We start from the raw sequence: 21,559 nt of genomic DNA on the forward strand, positions 1-21,559 counted from the left end.
ACCCATCTTTCCACTCCTTGACGCATGCACAAAATGGAGAAGTGATGTTGGTGTAGCAAGCTTCAATGTGAAGAGAGAAAGAGGAAAGAATGGACTTTGGGCATTATTATTTTTTTTGGTATTTTGAATCTGGTATTTTTATAAATAATTTTTTTGGAATTTAAATGGAAAAAAAAGTGAGATATAATTATTGCAAGATATTAAACATCAATTTATGTAAACTATTCAGTAATTGTTGTGCCAATTACCTTTTATTTTTTAAAATTGGGTGAGAACTTTATTTTTTGTAAGTGAGATTTAACTTAAATATTTACAAAATAAAAAAATAAAATAAAATGAGAGAGAGAGAGAACGAAGAGTATTGGATTGGATCCAATCTAATTGTTCATTTCAATTTCTTATCTGTCTTTTGACTCTCGTCGCTTCACATTTGACTCCCATTTTTTCTGATTGGTTCCCGAGAATTCTCAGCTAAAACACAATCACCAATTTTTTTTTCTTTTTCTCAAATTTAAACAGATCTCATCAATTTTCTTTTTCTGTTTCCCTCCCGCTTCTCGCCAACCAAACAAAGCTTCGTGCTAATTGGAAAGCACTGTGGTTCTTCTGAACTTAGGTCGAGTAATCAAGTTGCTTTGTGTCTCTTCGAGATGGAAGAGTATGTACTGTTTTGCTTTTCTGTTCATTTTTAATTAATTAATTATTATAATTATGTGACGAATGAAGCTAAGATTTTTGGGACAAATTTTCTCAGGGAAAATACTTTAGAGCTTTTACAAAGATATCGCCGAGATAGGCGAGTACTTCTTGATTTTTTACTCTCTGGTAGCTTAATCAAGAAAGTTGTAATGCCTCCTGGTGCTGTTACACTTGATGATGTCGATCTTGATCAAGTCAGTGTTGATTATGTCCTCACTTGTGCTAGAAAAGGTGGCACACAACCCGAGTTTTATTTGTGCTGTTAATTCTATGCAAATGCTTTTTTTTAAGCAATGGGTTCTTTGTCAATGTAGGTGGAATGCTTGAGCTCTCAGAAGCTATTCGAGATTATTATGATCATATTGGTTTACCCCAAATGGTAAGCTTATCAAATCATTGCCAATTTAGTTGGTAGTTTCACTTATATGGCTAAATTCTTGAGAAATTAATTACATTAATTTTTTCTTTTTATATGTAATTGCCTTTCCTTATAGTTTATCTTTTAACTTCTTTAAATTTGACCAGAATAATACAAGTTCTGTTGGTGAATTTTTTTTGGTGACGGATCCTGAGTTTTCGGGTTCTCCTCCTAGGAGGGCACCACCCTCTGTACCCGAATTTACACCACCCCCTGTTTATACTGCCCCGTCTGTTCTTGTGCCACCACCTGATCTTGCTCCACCTATTGAAGATGACACTTCATCACCTGTTATGTCAAGTGTGTCAAAATCACAATCTTTTAACTCCACACAAGTTCATGAACTAACCGTGGATGACATTGATGATTTTGATGATGATGATGTTGAAGAAGTCAGTGATATCAGGACTTCGCGAAGAAATCGGAATGATGCTACTGATGTTGTAGTGGGATTGCCTTCTTTTGTTACAGGTACGTTGAAGGTGTACTGATCAAGTTAGAGATTGTGGTAAATATCTTGTTCTTGTGTGTGTGTAGGTTAGTCTATAAATAAACATGTTGTTACAAGTTACCTTTTAATGACAAATTTGAAATCGTCAGGAAATTATGCAACTAATCTTGCCTGAAATGGTGTAATAACTTAGCTCCCCAAGAATATGTTTTTAGCCTTTAAATCCTACGGTTATAAATTTGTATGACATAAGTCCTCATAAGCCCTTTAGGTCAGTGTTTTTCCACCAAAAAGTCACATTTTTGCAAGTGATCAGGGTTATTTCTGTCCTAAAAAATTTGGAAGTGTCAAATAAACTCTTTTTGCTCAAATTCGACTATCATTTTCCGCCTCTGTTTAAGTGCTAAGCAGTCACAAAGACTTTTTATTAGTGCAATTATTGCAAGTTGAGGTGAGCCAAAGGGGAGAGATGTAACTCCAATTTTTTTAAACTGATAACCTTGTTATGTGTAAACAATGTGACTTTTGACCCAAAAAAAAAACAGACGAAAATGGAATGTCTGATGCAAATTTTTAAAAAAATGCTTTTCATGAATAACGGTAATAAGTGGTAAAGAATATAAACAACAGTTGAAAATAACCCAATTTTATTTTGTTTATTTTTAAATAAGTTTACGATATAGTTGCACTTTTACCATGTATCCCTTGTATAAAGCCATGTGAAGTAATCTATGCATTTAACAGTCTACTTAGTTGCCCAAGTTTATTTTAATGCCTTACGGATGTAGTGAAGGTGGAAATCTGGTGCTGCTGAGGCTCTAACCTATATTTGGTTCTAATTTTATGAAAAAAGAGAAAGAGTTGCTCCTTCAACTATTTTTGGAGTTATTATATATAATTCTAAAGTGTTGAGTAAGATCCCTTGGGATTATGACTTTAATTTCTTGGCTATTCATGTATTATGCTGAGTTGGAATACCTTTCTAGTTTCTATGATAGGGACATCTACACGCATCAGAAATATCTTTAGAAATATCTATGCCACAGAACATAACCTTACTTTATTATTGAGATTAAATACTGCAATTTTGGAAGTATTTCAGCATTAATGTTAGGACCGAATTGTGACACCTAAACCTGGGTGGGATGGTTATTATGCTTTCATTGCTTTTAGGTATCACAGATGATGATCTCCGAGAAACGGCATATGAAATCCTGTTGGCATGTGCTGGTGCATCAGGGTATGCTCACTATCTTGTTGGATTTATACATATTCTTTTTACTGTATATATAGGGACATCTACACGCATCAGAAACTGAACTTGGAGGGATGGATAGATTATAATTTTGTTTTTTAAAGAAGAATTTTCCTTTGATCTATTTAATTTTATTACTTTGCATAAAAGTTCTGGTTTGGCCTGATTAGTGGTGCATAGCAAGGTCAACACTTCTTTATTTTATTTTATTTACTTTTTTTTTTCGAAAAAAAAAAAGAAAGAAAAGAAAAAAAGAAACAATGACAGTAAATTTAATATTTTGAGATGATGCAGAAAAAGAAACATTTTATGGCATTTTCTTGTTAGTTTGTAATTTTTAAAGAAAATGCTGACGGGTTGACTATTCTATTTTTCATTGTAAAGTTATTTTCATAGATAAGATAATTTTTCCAGAGTAGATATCATTTTATGTATTTTTCATGAGCAATACTTTAATAGACCGAGAGAGTAGTTTTAAAATCATTGGGAAACTTTTACAATCATTTAAAATCAAGTATGTTTTTAAATCTCCCTCCAATTTCCTAAACAACATTCTTTATCACTTAGAATGCCATTTAATTCCTCTGTATGTGGTCACTTTGGTCTAGTTTGGTCTTCTACATTTATGAATTTTTATCGTTTAAACTTGTAATCAGGGGTCTCATTGTACCATCAAAAGAAAAAAAGAAAGACAAGAGGTCCAAGCTAATGAGGAAGCTTGGACGTAGTAGAACTGAAAACATTTCAAGTCAATCTCTACAAGCACCTGGATTGGTTGGTTTGTTAGAGACAATGCGCATCCAGATGGAGGTACAAGAAAGCATTTAGTATTTATACGAATATGCATCTTTTAGATGCACCTGAAATGTCTATCGTATATAATTTTTGGGGGGAGTTCAGTACTGGGTTTTGATGTAGGTGTAAAAGAATTTTGAGCTTTCCCTTTCTTCTTGGGTTAGACAATGGGGACTTTTATAGCTTCATTTTGTCATTTCTTTATCTTTTATTTGGTTCTTCTGTTTTCATGTTTTCATTAAGGTTCTAGTCCTTTTTCTTGTAAAGAATGCATGATACGTGGTCAGGAGAATTCATAATTTTGGGCTATAACCCCACTAGCTTTTTCTTTTTTTTGACAGGTATTTGGAGTCTTCATGAGAGATTCTGTTGAGTGTTTGATTCAAAACAATACAAAGATTTATTATTTTCTGATTTAATTATGGATTCCTGTTCTTGATTGTAAGCTTTAAGATGCTTCCATATCCTCTTTATATTCCTTTCTTGTAATTGTATTATTATTATTTCAAAAAATTAAAACCCTATCCCTTATGATAGTAATAAAAAACCCAGCCTGTGACCATCTTGCCTTTAGATTGTTTACTGTAAGAAAACAGAAATTGTTTTGTCAACCATAGTTATGGAATTAATAAATGAGAATGTCTGATATGTTTGGCATTTGGGAAGTGACAATGTTCCTATTTTTCTATATTTTGGGAATATCATTAAATTTGTCTTCTTTTCGGAGTTATTTGAATTGGTTTCATAGGTTGAGTTAGGGTAGCTTTCTTCTCAAGTAATGATGCATATACATCTATATTTTTTGGATTTCATGGTTTTTATGACTGCAGATATCTGAGGCAATGGACATCAGGACAAGACAAGGGCTGCTTAATGCTCTTTCAGGAAAAGTGGGAAAGAGAATGGATGCCCTACTAGTACCTCTGGAGCTTTTATGTTGTATTTCACGGACAGAATTTTCTGACAAGAAGGCTTATATACGGTGGCAAAAAAGGCAGGTGTGTTATTTTCATTTTTTTTTCCTGATCTGGCCAAGTAAATGACATTTATGTTACAGTGGAATTGGAGATATAAACATATACTCAACTTTAGTGTATCTATTTTGATACAGCTAAACATGCTGGAGGAGGGGCTTATAAATTTCCCTGTTGTTGGTTTCGGGGAATCTGGACGCAAGGCAAGTGAGATGAGGATCCTTTTGGCAAAGATTGAAGAATCTGAGGTGTGTTTTAGTGGAATTATTTTTCTTCAATCTCTGTTTATTCTTAAAATTTTTGTTGAATGAATTTTTTTTAATATCTGTTTCTTTGATTTCAGTTTAATCCTTCCTCCACTGGAGAACTCCAGCGAACAGATTGTTTAAGATCTCTCAGAGAGATAGCAATTCCTCTGGCTGAGAGACCTGCTAGGGGTGATTTAACTGGAGAAGTATGTCACTGGGCAGATGGTTATCACCTAAATGTTAGGCTGTATGAGAAACTGCTTCTCAGTGTCTTTGATGTATTAGATGAGGGGAAACTGACAGAGGTTAGCACTCTTGCTCTTGGCATGACATCAAGTTGAACATTTTTTTTTGTTGTTGTGAAGCAAAGCACCACTTGTATTATTAATGAAAATAATAAGAATAATACAAGATGTAGGAAGATGTACAAAGATTGTACCACCATCAGACAGAGAAATATCAAGTTGAACACCATGCTTATTAGAATCTCGAATTTTCTCAAATTATTATTTTCCAAATAGATTCTTCTATGCTTTACAAGGAGCTAAATGCTTTCTTGAAGCAAGATATCCTTTGTAATTTGTATTTTATATTTATATTTTTCCATCCACAAATTGCAATCACAATTCAAAAAGTTCTCTGAAAAGTGAAAAGTTTTAATTAGCTTGAGACCTTCTAAGGCCCTGTCTTATTCCTCCCAGGAAGTAGAAGAGATTCTTGAGCTTTTGAAGTCAACCTGGCGTGTTTTAGGCATCACAGAGACTATCCATCACACCTGCTATGCTTGGGTATTATTTCGTCAGGTAAGATTTTGGTTGGAGTTGGGTTTTCTTTTGTACTAATATAGCTCCTTTAGAATGATATCTTTCCATATCATATATGTGAACTTAATGGCGAGAATCTTGATTTGAGGTTGAATATGACCTATCATACTAATTTTATTGATGTCATAAGCATCAACCCCACCACATCTGCAGGGACAGACATTGTGTTTTGTGGAACTTAACACTTGCGGTCTCTGTCTCCTCTATAGCCAATATTATTTTAGGTGTTTTTATGTCAGTATTTAGGTGGAACAATACTTAATGTTATCGTCTAAAATGATCTTTGCTTATTTATTTAATATTTTCAAAATATTCTGTCCTGTTTTCTATTATATTTACCAAAATTGGGTAATAATAATGGCATCCAGGGGAATAGTAGAGAAATAAAGTGATATGATAGAAACTTAGACGATATAACATTAAGTATTGTTTATTTTCTGATGATGGTTAATATTACCAACATTGCATCTTTCTAATAATTTTGTATTTCCTTGTTTGCATTTCATATTTTCCTGTTATGGAGGCTTTACTAGTAAATTATTGCATTTTTTTATTTCTCCCTTTGTTCATGAATATTGGTCATTTATGTCAACAGTATGTTATTACAAATGACCAAGGAATCCTAAAACAAGCAATTGAGCAGTTGAAGAAAATACCACTGAAGGAACAACGTGGGGCCCAAGAGAGGTTACACCTAAAAAGTTTGTATTCTAAAATTGAAGGTGAACATGGTTCTCGGGAAGTTTCTTTCTTACAGTCCTACTTATCACCCATCCAGAAATGGGCTGATAAGCACCTAGGAGATTACCATCTTCATTATGGCGAGGTAACTACTGCAAGCATTCTGCTTTAAGAAGTTTTTTTGTTTTTATTTTCACCCAGAAGCCCCCCAAACTCACTTAAAAAGCGTAAGTTCGAAATTTGGGTTCTCTGCCTAATCATAGGGGAGCAGGGAACTATAGCAGTTGCTGTGTAGGTACTTTATGTACTAGAAAGGCTCTGCTAGGGTTATTGTCGTCTAGTACAATTAGGCCTCACATATCTAACATTTATCATTTTTTTTATTATTCCTTATAGTTCTGCAGCTCATTTTTGCGCTCTAAAAACCTTGTAGGACTCAGCCATGATGGAGAATATGGTAGCAGTTGCAATGATTTCTCGGAGGCTACTTTTGGAAGATCCTGAAGTATGTGTAGTGGTTTATAAACAGATTTGTTTCTTTATTGTATTTTTGTAGCCTTTGTAGGTTTTTCAAGTGATTATTTTGTGAAAGTAATCTCATGAACTCAGCTCAAAATTCTGTAGTGTCTTCTTGAAACTTTGCAAAAAATCCAGCACAAAATTTTGAAACAAGGCAACTCAAAATCCTTCTTTTATGCGTGTCAAAAATACTAAATTTTCAAAGAAGGCAACTCAAAATTTTGAAGTTTCTTCTTAAAACTCTATGCTTGTCAAAATACACTTGTTCTCAGAATTGTGCTTAAAAGCGATGTAAATTCTAATTCTTGACAACATTTGAAATTGCAATATTCATTGTTTCAAACAGGCAATGAAGCAGTCAACATCCATGACAGATAGAGATCAGATAGAATTGTATATATCATCATCAATTAAGAATGCATTTGCAAGGGTAAGTATTGTAGCTTATTATGAAAGCATAATAATTTTTCTCGCCTAGGCGATTTCTTAACTTAATGAGATGTTAATGCTAGTTTGGTCTTGACAGTTTGTTGAGAGAAAGTCCATATGTCCACTAATTGCAAGTGGATTTGTTTTGTGGTTGAGAGTTCCTTGTGGGTTGACAAAAAAAGTACAAGGAGTATTGGGTTGTTGTTTTCAGGCTTTATTGATTTCATTACAGGATGGAGCAGACAGATTTTTTTTTAAAATTTTGTTTCTATTTTCCCTATAGGAGTTCCCGCATAATGTGGTAGGTAGAGTGGTCAAAATAACAGGGTGGTGACTTGCCTGGCTAGTGATTGAGAGCAAATATGTTGTTATTCATATTTTGGCATTTTAGGCAGAACACAATTAAGAAATCAAGTGATACTTGTCATAGCAGTAACATAGTTAATCTCAAGTTAGGATTTGTAGAAAATCAATGTCATTGAACTCTTCATAACAGGTATTGCAGATTGTTGATAAATTGGAAACAAAGCATGAGCATCCTTTGGCATTGCTTGCAGAAGAGAGTAAGATACTTATGAAAAAAGATTCAACCATGTTCTTGCCAATTTTATCTCAGAGGCATCCACAAGCACTTGTTGTCTCAGCTTCACTTCTCCACAGGCTTTATGGAAACAAGTTGGTAAGTGTATCTCAATATATGATCAAATGACATTTCCCTTGATTTCTCTACTTTACTAAGAGAAATAGAATCTTGATGCTTATTTCAGAAACCTTTTCTTGATGGTGCCGAACATCTGACTGAGGATATAGTATCTGTATTTCCGGCAGCTGATAGCTTTGAGCAGTTTATTATTGCACTCATTAAGTCTTCCTGTGAAGAGGAAATTGCAGATGCCTTGTGCAAAAGATTATCTCTATATCAGGTATTACCCTTGGATTTTTAATTTGTTGTCAGCTAAGTTAAAATCTTTTTTACTGCTGACAAATTAGATTTTTTATTTTTATTTTTAGGAGTAAGTGAGAAAAGAACAGTCAGAGGTTTTAGTTTAATTAGCTAAAAAGAAAGGTGAAAGAATTGGTCCAACACTGGATATTTATTAAAAGAATGGTTTTCTGCAGCCCTAGAAATAGAAAGTTAGAACAATGCTTCATATGATTTTGTAAATTCTCCAGACTCCTGATATTTTGTTTCCTAAACACTCCCACTACATAAAAGCCTGATATTGCATACTCTCTAACATCTTCATCTCCATGCCAATAGATGGCTATCGGACATAACCCTCTAGATCCTAATGAAATATGGCAACTAGGACCAAACTTCTTGGTGAAGGAAAAACATTGAGATGGTTATAAACTCTCCAGATGCATGTGCTAATAAAAATATTATGTCATCTGACAGAATTTGCAGTCCATAAAGAAGGATATTATAATCTTAAGCTTACAAAATACTTTTAAATGCTGTACTTATTCTTGTTTTCATACTATTCTTATAGCTTGAAAAGTAAATGGCTCATTAGTCCTTTTTTTTTTTTAAAAAAAAAGATATGGTTAGCGCACTTGGTGCTTATAAAAAGTAAATAACAGAGAGGTCCCAGGTTCAAATCTGAGACCTCAACCTTACCCCAACCCTCCCTCATCACTGATAATCATAATTTGCACAATTCTTAATTTGTCAATCCTCATCTGATAAACAAAAAAAATAGTGCATGGAGTGTTGTAATCTAGTTGATACTTATATTGGCTCATATAGTCACATTTCATCAGTTCTATCAGCCCTCATCAGAGAATATTTGGTTACCAGGAGTTTCCTAAGAGCTCCATCTCTTCAAATGTGCCATCCATAATCATATAAATTTTCACTACATTGTTATTTATTTTCAGAAATCATGTGTGTGCCTGGCTGGTTCATGCATAAAGTTTTGCCAGTTGTAATTTACTTCTGTTATCATGAGCCTAATTGTGTGAAATTATTAGTTCCACACTGAGATGGATAGATTGTAGGCAAAAATGTTAGTTGCCTTTCGTAATATCATTCTTATTATTATCTATAGTACATACTTCACAATCTAATTTTTTGAACAAACTTTTCAGATTGAATCCATATCTGGAACATTGGTACTACGTTGGGTCAATTCGCAACTTGGAAGAATCTTAGGTTGGGTGGAACGTGCAATTACACAGGAGGTAAAGCAAAACAATTTTGCTGTTGTATTTGTTAGTGGTTTGCTGCTGCTTCTGTTGTTTATCAAATAATCTTTGACGATTTGCATACTGGTATTTCAAAATCTTTTAATTCTTATAACCAATTTCACAAAATTAATTAATCTCCAACAGTTGGCATACCAGTAATTCAAAATCTTCTCTTACTAATAACCAATTTCATAAAATTAATTCTGCTGTTTTTGTGCTATTCAACTCAATCTCTTTGTTCCTATATTTATTTTAGACATAATTTGAAGTCAATTATTAAATTTAAGTTTCTTTGAGATTAATGTTGAGTGGAGCTTATTTCTACGTTGGCCAAGTTATTTGGTACTAAATAACTGCAAAGAGCACTTGACGTAATATTCATGTCAGTGGAAATGGAAGACCTTTTCCAAACCAAGCAATGCAAAGACAGCTATTCTGCTTTAGGGATATTCCATGACTCTTTGGTTACAGCTGAGAAAGTTGGCATAGCTTTGTTTATTGTGTGATGTTTTCAAAAACTAATGAGAGATTTTCTTTTCAAAGGAATGATTTATAGTTGAGGGTGCTTTGGCAGCTTGGGATATTTGTCCAAGCTTAGTTGTAATGATAGGCAGGTTGTGAAAATTTGGAAATACTGTTAAAAGAATTGGTTAAGAATGTCAGAAGAGCCTCGGCTAAAAATCAATGGAAACTTAAACTTGTTTTGAATGATTCTTTTGACTTTTATTACCTTTTCTATTATTTATCTAAAAAAAATGTCTGTAGGATGACTTTTCCTTTTGTAATTGAGTTCTCAATTAATTTAGTGCTTTCTTATTATTAAGGAAAAAAAAGAAAAATGTAAGGCCATACCATAATAATATATATTTTTTAACAGAGGTGGGACCCAATATCACCTCAGCAGAGGCATGGGAGTTCAATTGTTGAAGTATATAGAATTGTGGAGGAGGTACGGCCTTTTTATTTATTTATTTTAAATTGTCTGCGTTTCTTAAACTACCCTTAGTTATTTTGATGATTGTTAGGATCTTTAATAGTTAACAAATCAATTTATACCTTGTCCTCCTCTTTCCCGTGCTTGGGTTGGGGGTTTACATGTGAGTCGAATGGGGTTTAAGTCCCTTAAATATATATTTAGGAGAAAAAATGATGGTATTTGATTTCTTTTACTTAAATATAAAATGACTGCTTGAAACCAGAGCTTCAACAATTCAGGTACTGAATTTTGAACTTAATTTATGAGTATGAAGTTCATGTCTGCAACATAGGTACCAAGAGTTTTTTTTAATGAGAGTGGTTATCTTATCAGGAGGAAAAGAACTTCTGATTTCTTTTTTAATTATTCAAGAAATTTGGTTGTTCAAACAAATGATTTTTTGACTTCCTTTAGTATTTGCGTTTTTGGGGCTTTCAGTATCTCATAGTTGTAACTAATGTTATGGTATTTATATCTGTTCAGAATTTGGCACTGGTATTTATATCTGTTCAATAGATTTTTTAATTTTTTTTATTTTCTTATGCAGACTGTTGATCAATTTTTCGCTTTGAAAGTTCCAATGAGATCTTCCGAATTGAGCAGTTTATTTCGTGGCATTGATAATGCGTTTCAAGTTTATGCGAATCATGTTGTTGACAAGTTAGGTGAGCACATACGCTTTATTAATTCATCTATTTTTTTTTTCTTGTGCTCATTAACTTTTTGCAGCAAGTATGCTTTGCATTCATGTCAGAGTTGTATATGTTTTTTCACTAATGTTCTTACCAAAATATACATATCTGCTGCTACTTCTATGAAAATAGGAACTACTTTCTTAACAGTTCTTATTTCTATTTTCATCTTTGGTTTTTAGATTAATCACATTCTTCCGAAACAATGTGTTTAATCAAGTCTTTCTATTTATTATCATCTACCATTTTTCTATCTGCATATGCCTTGAAGAATTATTTTGGTCATGCAGCTAGCAAAGAAGATTTAATTCCTCCCGTGCCAATTCTCACACGATACAGGAAGGAGGCTGGAATAAAGGCTTTTGTAAAGAAGGAACTCTTTGACCCTAGGCTTCCTGATGAGAGAAGGTCCACTGAAATCAGTGTCCGAACAACTCCCACACTATGCATTCAGTTAAACACACTATATGTGAGTCCAAGCTTTTCCTTATCCAGAATCGTTTTTGTTCATTAATTTTTTGGCGGGCAATTATTGTGATTCTACACGAGTAATCTCTCTCACCTTTACTTCAAAATAAATGTAAGTTTTATCACCGATTGCATTGTTTTCTGTAGTAGACTCCCTCAACGATCAGAGTAAGGTTTTGATTTTTAACATGGTACAGGAAGGAGGCTGGAAGAAAGGCTTTTTCTTTATTTGATCTTCTTATAGATTGGGCTTGCTGGTTGTAATTTCTTTTAGATGACAAGAACAATCAGAATAAGGTTTATTAGTTAGACAGTAGGCATTTCTTTCCCTCCCTTCATAGACATAGTGAGAAAGAGACTGATGTAATAAAGTAGGTATTTTCTTCCCCTCCCTTGATAGACATGGAGAGAGAGATGATTGTTTTCAATCATTACCTAAATGTACTTTTAGTATTTTTGGTATATGAATAAGTTGCAACTCTATTTTTTTTAAATGATGGTGGATAATGTAGTTACAGAGGACCTCCCACAAATTTTGGATAATTTAGTATGTTGAAATCAGAATTTAAATAGCTTGTTGCACGCGCGGATAAATATCGAAACAAGCACGCGTGCAACAAACTGTTTGAATTATGATTTTTGCATCCTAAATCATTTAGAATTTCCTAAAAATTTGTGGCAGGTCGCCTGTAACTATATTAGAGTTGCAACTTATTCATGTAGTGAAAATACTGAAAGTAGCTATAGGTAGTGATTAAAAACAATCACTATTATAGTGATACTCATATATATATATATACATATTTATATTAATAATAGTAGTTGTGAACCGGGGTCTTTAGTTACATAGATCTAATTCCACTCTAATACTTGGAAAACATCCATTTTGTGATAACAGTATTAATCATTCTGACAAATTTTGTGACAACCCACAGTATGCAATTAGTCAGCTGAATAAGCTGGAAGATAGCATTTGGCAAAGGTGGACAAGGAAAAAGCCCAACGAGAAGCCTATCAGTACGTATCTTGGTTTATGTGTTTTTTCACTGCCTAACATATTTTCCGATTTCTTTAAAATTAAATTAAATTTGTTTTGACTAAGACCAGTTTCATTAATTTGAGAATGCATACATCTTCCTTTTTGTATTATTATTATTGTTATAGATATTAGTTCCATTAATTTGAGAATACATACATTTCCTTAATATCTCTGTACCTTTCTACTCCTTTTTTTATTAACACAAGGTTGTTTCTATTCAATATATATATGGTAGATAAATCATTGCAATATCTGATCTTTTCTAGTTCTCAAATGAAAAAAGAAATTAGAAGTCAGAACTTGCCATAATTATTAGTCTATGCTAAGATAAAAAATATCGGCATCACTGTTCAAGCTAAACGTCAACCAAAACAAAACGAACCGTTTAGTCAATGCTTTTTCCTCTTTTCTCTTCTATCGATTCACTCAAACCTAATTCAATCTTCTATATACCAGATGGAAGAAAGAAAAAAACTAACTTCGTTCCTCATCTCTGTTTCTCCTATTACTCAGCTATAATCCTCACCCATGAACTTTCAATTCATATACCACATCATGAATGAAAAAATGTTCCTTTGGTAGAAAAGCTTAGAACTTTGGCCACTATTCTAGATCATCTTTCTCAGTGTTAAGCTGCTTATTTGTTTATGTTTTCTGGGATTTTATTTTTATTTTACTGCAATTTATCAGCTTCTCACTACTACAAACGGGTATTTGATTCTTATAAGGGCTTTATCACTTTCAAATTGCATTTTTTATTAGTCTGTTCTAGTATTTTTTTTCAATGCACTTTAGATGGCTTTACTGTATCGAGCTCTTTTTTCTTTTTCTTTTTTTCCGGAAAGAAATTCTTTCTTATATTCTTTGTATTCGTGGCTTAGTTCCAACGAATTTGAGAAAGCATTGATGACACTATCATTTTCCCGTATATTCTCCATATCCTTGGGAGCGTTATTGACTATTTTTAGTCCTTAGTTTGTTCAAATTTATTGTTTTAAATTTCAAAATGTATGTATCATAGGCTTAGGAAACAGTTGTAACAACTCATGTGTTTAGGCTTTGTTAGTTTACTGTGTATGTATTTATTTATATTCAATTGATTAATGAAATGAATGAGTGAACACATTCAAACTTCTATCATGGTATCAGTGCATTAATCTATTTTTTTCCTTTCATCATGACAACTGAAATCTCTGCTACGGCAACCCCAAACCCAAACCCAACAATCCACAATACCAATGATCCTCAAAGTACTCTTATCACCATCAATGCTGCTGCCCAAACTCCTCTATAACTCACATCCGTTAACGACACCTCTTGGAAACTACAGTTCCGTACCTTATTCATTGGGTATGATCTCTTTGGTTATGTAGATGGCTCAAAACCTCGTCCTACATCCATTATAACTGAAAATGATACCACCGTACCAAATCTTGCTCATACCATTTGGATTTGCCAAGATCAACTAATGTTAAATGCCACTATTGGCTCCATCTCACCCACCATAACTTCTTTCATTGCACAAGCCAACTCAAGAATGTCACAAAGGGTTCTGCAACTATCACTGAGTCTTTGCAGAATATCAAAGCACGGGCTGATGAATTAGCTCTTCTTGGAGCACCAATTGATGAAGAAGATCTCACCGACAAAATACTTGGACTCAAAGATGTTTATAAAGAACTAGTAATATATAAAGTTAAGAGCTTGTGGTCTCCTCGTGCCAATCCAGTCGCCTGTTAGGGTTTTCCCATATTTTTCTCTCATCTTATATTTTTCCTAAGAACCGTGTTCATGACCAAGTGTTACCCAGTTGTCAGCGAAGAGTACAAGAAGGTTGTTGACAAGGCCAAAAAGAAGCTTTTGGGACTCGTCACCGAAGAGTTGAACGTCGCTCCTCTCATTCTCTGCCTTGCATGGTATTCTGTTGGAACCTTAGATGTGAAGACCAGGACCAGTGGTTTGTTTGGAACCATGAAGAACTCGGCTGAGCGAGATCACGCTGCCAACAGTGGTCTTGATATTGTTGTAATGCTCCTGGAATCCATCAAGGAACAATTCCTATTCTCTCTTATGCTGACTTCTATGAGTTGGTGGACCCGAAGTTCCCTTCCACCCAGGAAGAGAGGACAAGCCTAACCCTCCTACAAAATGCCGTCTTTCTAGTGCCACCAAGGGTTTTGACCATTTGCTTCAAGTTTTTGGCACAATGGGTCTTATTGACGTGGATATTGTTGCTCTCTCTAGTGGACACACCCTGGGAAGGGCACACAAGGAGTGTCTTGGCTTTGATGGACCTTGGACTACCAATCCTCTCATCTTCGACAACACCTACTTCTTCGAACTCTTGAATGGTGAGTAGGAAGGCCTTCTACAGCTGCCATCTGACAAGGCTCTTCTTTCAGACCCTGTCTTCCACCGTCTCGTTGACAAATATGCTGTGGATGAAGATTGCTTCTTTGCTGATTGTGCTGTAGCTCACCAGAAGCTCTTTGAGCTAGGATTTGCCGACGCCTAAGCAATTGGGTCATCTAGGATGTTGCCAGTGCCCGCTGTGTATTGGCTTTAATTTTCTTATTTCCAAATAGATGCGGGTGTTTTGATTGTTGGTAAAAAGGGAATTAGGAGGCGCTTTATTTTGGGTTTTGTTGTTGAACTAAAAGATATTTGTGTATGCCGCAGTGGTAATCAACCTTTTGATTAAATATTTATGTTTCTTTTTTTTTTTTTAAAAAAAGTAATATATCAAGTTAAAATAAAAGAAAAAACATTTTTTTTAATATAAAAAACACATTAAGTAACTAGTTTCATGGAATCATATCTCTTATAAGAGATATGTTTCCATCTTTATGCGGAGATATTTATAACATCTCTGTTGACAGCTGTGTCATTGACATATCGATATTTTGGTGAAATTTAAAAAATTTCCAAATGCAGATTAACGAAATTTCACAAATATCGATATTTGGCTGATATTTCTCATTTCTATGCTGATACATTGGACAGACAATTTTTTAACTGAAAAAAAACAAAAAAAAATCAGAGCAGCATTTTTTTTTTCTTCGATACATCACCGTTATGTTGGCCGATATTATCTATTTTTTTTTTTTCATTCTTGAGTATATTGTTATTTTTGGTTGTTATTCTTGCATGGAAGATGTTTACCTGTTAATCTTTATAATGCTTTAATTACTATACTTTGAGTGACTGATCAATTTTTCTAATGCTCAGTACTCTGTCCCCTTTTTTTCTTTATTTTTTATTTTTTTTGGGGTATAGAGAAATCCTTGGATGAGAGATCCAAAAGCTTCGTACAGAAGGACACATTCGATGGAAGCAGAAAGGACATTAATGCTGCTATTGACCGTATTTGCGAGTTCACCGGTAACAATTCGTGCAATTGTAATGTGCACTTCGAGAAAAAATAATTCAGCTGTTGATTAGTTACCGTCTGCATGTTTCAGGAACTAAAATTGTCTTCTGGGATTTAAGGGAACCATTCATCGACAATTTATATAAACCAAATTGTTCTCAATCTCGGTTTGACGCAGTTATTGAACCACTGGATATGGTCTGTTTTTCTTTTCCTTTACCTATTAGCTAATATAAACTTTGTTGTGATTTTGTTAAAACTGCTGGAATGGAAGACTATACGAAGCATAGTACTTTATGGTCATATCCCTCTCGTCACTATTAAGTGTGTGGCTGGCTGCTACTGCTTTCTTTAACTTCCTTTCTTAGACAAGGGCAAGTAAAGTGGTCCAAGCATTCCTGGCTTTTTTTTGTTCAATGCACGTAATGGTAGCACAATTTATAAAATATCTCATCTTGGGCATATCCTTCAGCTTTGAATTAGGTTAAGAAAGTTTCACAGTGCAGAGAAAGCTCAATTCACCTTGTAATTTGTTTTCGCAATGTGACTCAACAACGTAGTCATAGAGTACAAGTTTTGTAAGTCATTATGCTTCTGCAACGGAAACAAATTGAGTTTGTGTGGGATAAACTATAGATATAGACAAAAAGACAACCTGTATATTCTATTTCAACCTTATTTTGAAGTGTTACCAACTTGGGCCAACATTTGTTGTGTTCTATTTGGTGAAATTGGTGTGTTTTGTACATGTGTTATTTTTACTCTTCAACATTATTGACTGTATGGAGATTAAAGATTTCTTATTACTATAGGGATTTCTTCAGCTGTAAATTAATTGTTGTGCAGGAACTTAGTCAACTATGTAACGTCATTGTAGAGCCACTTAGGGACCGTATAGTGACGAGTCTTCTTCAAGCCACTTTGGTATGTGCTTTTGCTTCATTTTGCAAATCTAATTATATATGTGTGTATATATGGGACCACTATAGTAGTGATTATTTTTAACTGCTTACAGGTACTTTTAATATTTTTGGTATATAGATAAATTGCAGTTTTATTTTTTCTTACATGATCGTGTATAATGTAGACAGGAGATCTATCACAAATTTTTAAAAAATTATGAATAATTTAAGATGCTGAAATCAGGATTCAAATAGCTTATTGCACGCGTGCTTGTTATGAAATTTGTAAGTGTGTGCAATAGGCTATTTGAATCCTGATTTTGGCTTTCTAAATCATTCGAAATTTCCTAAAAATTTGTAGGAATTCTTTGTAGCGGTATTATACACCATTATGTAAAAAAAATAGAGTTGCAACTTATCTATATATTGAAAATGCTAAAAGTACCTATAGGTAGTGGTTAAAAACAATCATTACCCAATAATTTTCATATTATATCTGAAAGGAGTGGCTGTGGTAGAATTTTTTTTCATTAACGGTGGTGTATTACCTGTTCATACGCATGGATAAGTAATGACCACAATATTCTTATCTAACGGTATACATTGTTGTTATAGTGAACCTCCCACACATAATATTTTCCTCCTGTGTTAATTTATTATGCCAAAAACAGGATGAAAAGAAACTGGAAGTTTGGAAGCTTAATTTCGGGTCAATAAATCAACTGTAGGGGAAATATTATGCGGGGAGATTTACTATAACTAAAAATACACACTTTTAGATAGGAATACTAGGGTTATAACTTATTCACATGTATGAACGAGAAAATGCACTACTGGTTGTGCAAGTAAAAGGTTCCTACCACAGTCTTCCCTTATATATATTTATTTAAGTTTAAATTTAATATAAAATGATCATTTTTTCAGGATGGTTTACTTCGCGTTCTATTAGATGGAGGACCATCACGAGTTTTTTCTACAAGTGATGCCAAAATTATAGAAGAAGATTTAGAGATCTTAAAGGTATCTGCAGCAATCTTTGAACACCAAAAGTAGTACAGTTTTGAAAGCAAATGTGGATTGCTTAAATCTATTTATAAACTTTATAACATTTGTGCGGGTTGCTTGGCTGTAGGAGTTCTTTATTTCTGGAGGAGATGGACTTCCCCGAGGAGTTGTTGAAAATCAGGTGGCTCGTGCTCGACATGTTGTCAAGCTGCTTGGCTTTGAGGTTGTCATCTCTTATAAGTTGATTATTTTCTTTGTGAGTAGATTAGAAGATGTAGAAATTTAGACAAGGAAGGAGTTTAAGTTGTTTTTGAACATGCAGACCAGGGAACTGATTGAGGACTTGAGATCTTGTGGAGGCCTGGAAATGCAGGGTAGCAGAAGCAAATTGGGAGCCGATACCAAGACTCTATTGCGAATTTTATGCCACAGGTCTGATTCTGAGGCTTCTCAGTTCCTCAAGAAACAGTATAAGATACCCAAGTCTACTGTTTAGCTTCCTTCCCATCTTCTGTTTAATTTTTTGTACGTCATCCAAAAAAAAAAAAAAGCAGTTGTGATTTTTGTCCATTTGAGCCTTTTTTTTCTTCATTTTTTTGTTCTTTTGATTGGTTATTTTGTTTTACCAATAGATGGATTCAAATTAATCATTTTGATTAATGTTATAGCATTGAGTTTTATTAGGCGCACTTGGCCATTAATATTTACCTATTTGATTAATTTAATTTTTAAGTATTGGAGTTGTTTAAATTGGTGCAATAACAAGGAAATTACACTAAATATGCCCCATGATTAATCGCTAACTGATTGTATTGTCCAGGCTACATACACAATTTTTATACACTATTTGTGCACACACAATGGTGTGGTACTTCTGTTTAACCACCCATTTTTTGTAAATGTGAGGCTGTGATTTATTATGGGTGGTTAATAACATTAACACATCATTATGTCACAAATGGTGTATAAAAAATGTGTATGTCTAATATTACTCTTTGCGACTTATTTATTAAAAAGAAAAATAATTCTATCAAACTAATTTTGGCTAGATTTTGATTTTTTTTTTAAAAAAAAAACAAAACTTATGCTGGGTGAGATTAGTCACTACTTACTAAAATATATCTTATGGAAAAAAAGTAAGTAATACAATACAAAAGATAATTAATAGTAACTGGTTAATTGAAAATGTAATCCAATAATAAAAGTAGCCATTTTTTTACTTGATAGGATCCAAATCGTATATAAATTTGGATAGTTCTTCGGTGCACCCCCAAAAAGGAGTACACTGATGCACTCTCTCTAGTTTTTAGTTCTCTAGTTTTTATCCTATAAATTTTTTGGAAATTCTGAATAATTTACAGTGTCGAAAATAAAATTCAAATAGTTTGTTGCATTGATGACTTTTTTTTGTGCGTGTGGAAAATAACATGTTTAAACCTTATTTTTGGTACCGTAAATTATTCGTAATTTTCTGAAAATTTGCAAGATATTTTAAATAATGATATGTATTGATACTTCTTAAGTTGAGGGGGGTTTTTTATTTCACCTTTCCCCTTGGATTTTATCTTCTTATGTAGTTGAAGATACAACTTGTACTTTAATGTACACAATCATAAAAAAAATTATTGAAAATACTTTCAGAGCCAAAAACATCAAGGGGTGTATCGGAGAATCCTCCTATCCTATAACTTTAACTAAAAAATGTCACCAAGTAATATTATAATATGCAAAGAACAAACAATAATAGCAACCAGAGTCACACGCTTGTAATCCAAATTTGTAAACAAAAATGCTAAACAATTTTAAACAAACAACATCTAAAGAGAGACTACAATATTACTCAATTAAAATTCCTAACTTAAAGCTATAGCCAACTAAATAGCTTTTACAATCCAACCTTAACATACCAAAGGTAACCACATGATTACTCAAAAATTAAAAATCCCTAAACACAAAAATAGTTCCTAAAATGAAACACAAGAATAATATTTTAACATTAAACATACAGATAACCCTCAATAAAAAACTCTTAAGAGTATCTCCAACACAACGACATCCCACCTTTCTTTGCATCCATATTACACAAAAACTCAATCCAACCCAATTGCATAACTTGCACCAATAATGTGGAAGTCTACAGTGTCTCAACAAATTTGCTTTGCTGACAACTGTAAAGGACGACAAAATGATATTTTTCACTTTTTATTTTTCTTTAATATTTAATCGTATATATGTATATATTTAATGTGAAAATATATATTAATATAGAAATTTAATATGTACATAATAGTTTATTAGAAAATATGATTTTCTTGGTATTATTTTTAGTGTTGTAGTTGGAATATAAAAATAAGATAGTGTTAAAATTACACAATTTTTGTGTTGATTCAATACAAATATTATACTATGAGTTGGAGTTACTAAGTCATTCAAAAAGTTTCGGAAGATAATCTAAAGAATTTGAAACCAAAAGTAACCACAAGTTACCCCAAAATCAATATCCCTTATCAAAATTTTACTTGGGAAAACAAATATTCCTAAGATCTTTCTAAATTCAAAACATATATTCGAGATTCGTAATGTTACCAAAAAAATCAATCAAACAACAAAACAATAAAATAAAAAGAAAATAGTTAATGTCTTCGAGAATTCTTCCCTACTAGCATTGAAAACGCCACTAACATATGGACATTTTTATTGTTTTCATTTGAAGTCCAGTCGCGTGAGGGAGAGTGCAATGCACCCTTGCACTAGATGCATGCGTGCACTACACACACGAGAGAAAAAGAGTGGAGAGGGGAGCTGGTTTAGTGGGGCCCTAAGTGTAGAGAAATGAATTAACATTTGTGTGAGACACGTGTTGCGAATTGGAGCATTTTCATCTCTTGGGCCCTACAGGCATGGTTGGTATTCTTTGGGCTTTGAAGTTACAAAAATATTAATTTTTATGTTTTGGGTCTCAAAAATGTCATTTTCTTTTTCAAATTTTGATTCTTTTCTTATTTTTATTTTCTTAATTGTCAAAAATGCACTATTTCTCTACAAAAAAAAAGTCATAAATTATATGAGAATTAAATATTTTTATTTAGAGATATTAATACATATTTATTATTATTATTATTTGGCATTTATTACTCCTAGTTGTTTCAGTTATATTCACTAAGACTATAAACATTTTACATTTAATATATTTGTTTTTTTGATAGTACATTTAAGATCTTAATAGTTTAGGTTTAGTTTCTCACCATATTGTAGGCATAATTATTTTTATTTAATGTTGTTTATGACAAAATAAATAGCGTCTATTTTTTTTTTCATTGTATTGATTGTGACTTCATTATTATGGTTCTGTTTTAACAAAGTTAGCAAGTTTTAGATCTTTTTAATGAGTTTATCTCACTTTTTTTTAATCAATTTTGGAGTGAAGAGTCTCATCATATATCTTCCTTAGCAACACCTTTTACCTCCATACTTTTTTTTAGTTTTTTCGATTTTGATTTTCACCAATTATAGTATATACTTTAATTAGACTCAATTAAAATTCCTAATCTTTCTTTATCCAATATGTATTAAAGCCTGTTATCCAAAAAACTGGTGTAGATGACGTGGCGAGTGATTCTCGGA

The 21,559-nt window shown here is 33.0% G+C and overlaps 1 protein-coding gene and 1 pseudogene across 1 annotated transcript; both read left to right on the plus strand.

Moving 5' to 3' along the window:
- The first annotated feature begins 365 nt into the window (after positions 1-365).
- Positions 366-18,685, plus strand: LOC133798696 (protein unc-13 homolog). The gene is made up of 26 exons (XM_062237135.1): positions 366-658; positions 755-930; positions 1,014-1,078; positions 1,225-1,588; positions 2,742-2,808; positions 3,480-3,633; positions 4,449-4,616; positions 4,730-4,840; positions 4,936-5,145; positions 5,542-5,643; positions 6,260-6,490; positions 6,779-6,850; positions 7,211-7,294; positions 7,790-7,972; positions 8,061-8,216; positions 9,385-9,477; positions 10,361-10,432; positions 11,007-11,124; positions 11,442-11,620; positions 12,555-12,636; positions 15,935-16,039; positions 16,120-16,226; positions 16,875-16,952; positions 17,855-17,950; positions 18,063-18,158; positions 18,258-18,685. The coding sequence occupies exons 1-26, from the start codon at positions 651-653 to the stop codon at positions 18,429-18,431; spliced, it is 3,351 nt and encodes a 1,116-aa protein (XP_062093119.1). The 5' UTR covers positions 366-650; the 3' UTR covers positions 18,432-18,685.
- LOC133798697 (L-ascorbate peroxidase, cytosolic-like) lies at positions 12,643-15,377 on the plus strand (annotated as a pseudogene).
- Positions 18,686-21,559: the final 2,874 nt, after the last annotated feature.

Source organism: Humulus lupulus, chromosome 8 (genome assembly GCF_963169125.1).
Source record: "Humulus lupulus chromosome 8, drHumLupu1.1, whole genome shotgun sequence".
In the NCBI taxonomy this organism is placed as follows: Eukaryota; Viridiplantae; Streptophyta; class Magnoliopsida; order Rosales; family Cannabaceae; genus Humulus; species Humulus lupulus.

What these genes read in the sequence shown, in the direction of transcription:
- LOC133798696 (XM_062237135.1), top strand. An exon ending in CAAAGATTGAAGAATCTGAG is followed by an intron (nt 4,841 to 4,935) that starts GTGTGTTTTAGT and finishes CTTTGATTTCAG; the next exon opens with TTTAATCCTTCCTCCACTGG. An exon ending in TCATGTTGTTGACAAGTTAG is followed by an intron (nt 11,125 to 11,441) that starts GTGAGCACATAC and finishes TTGGTCATGCAG; the next exon opens with CTAGCAAAGAAGATTTAATT.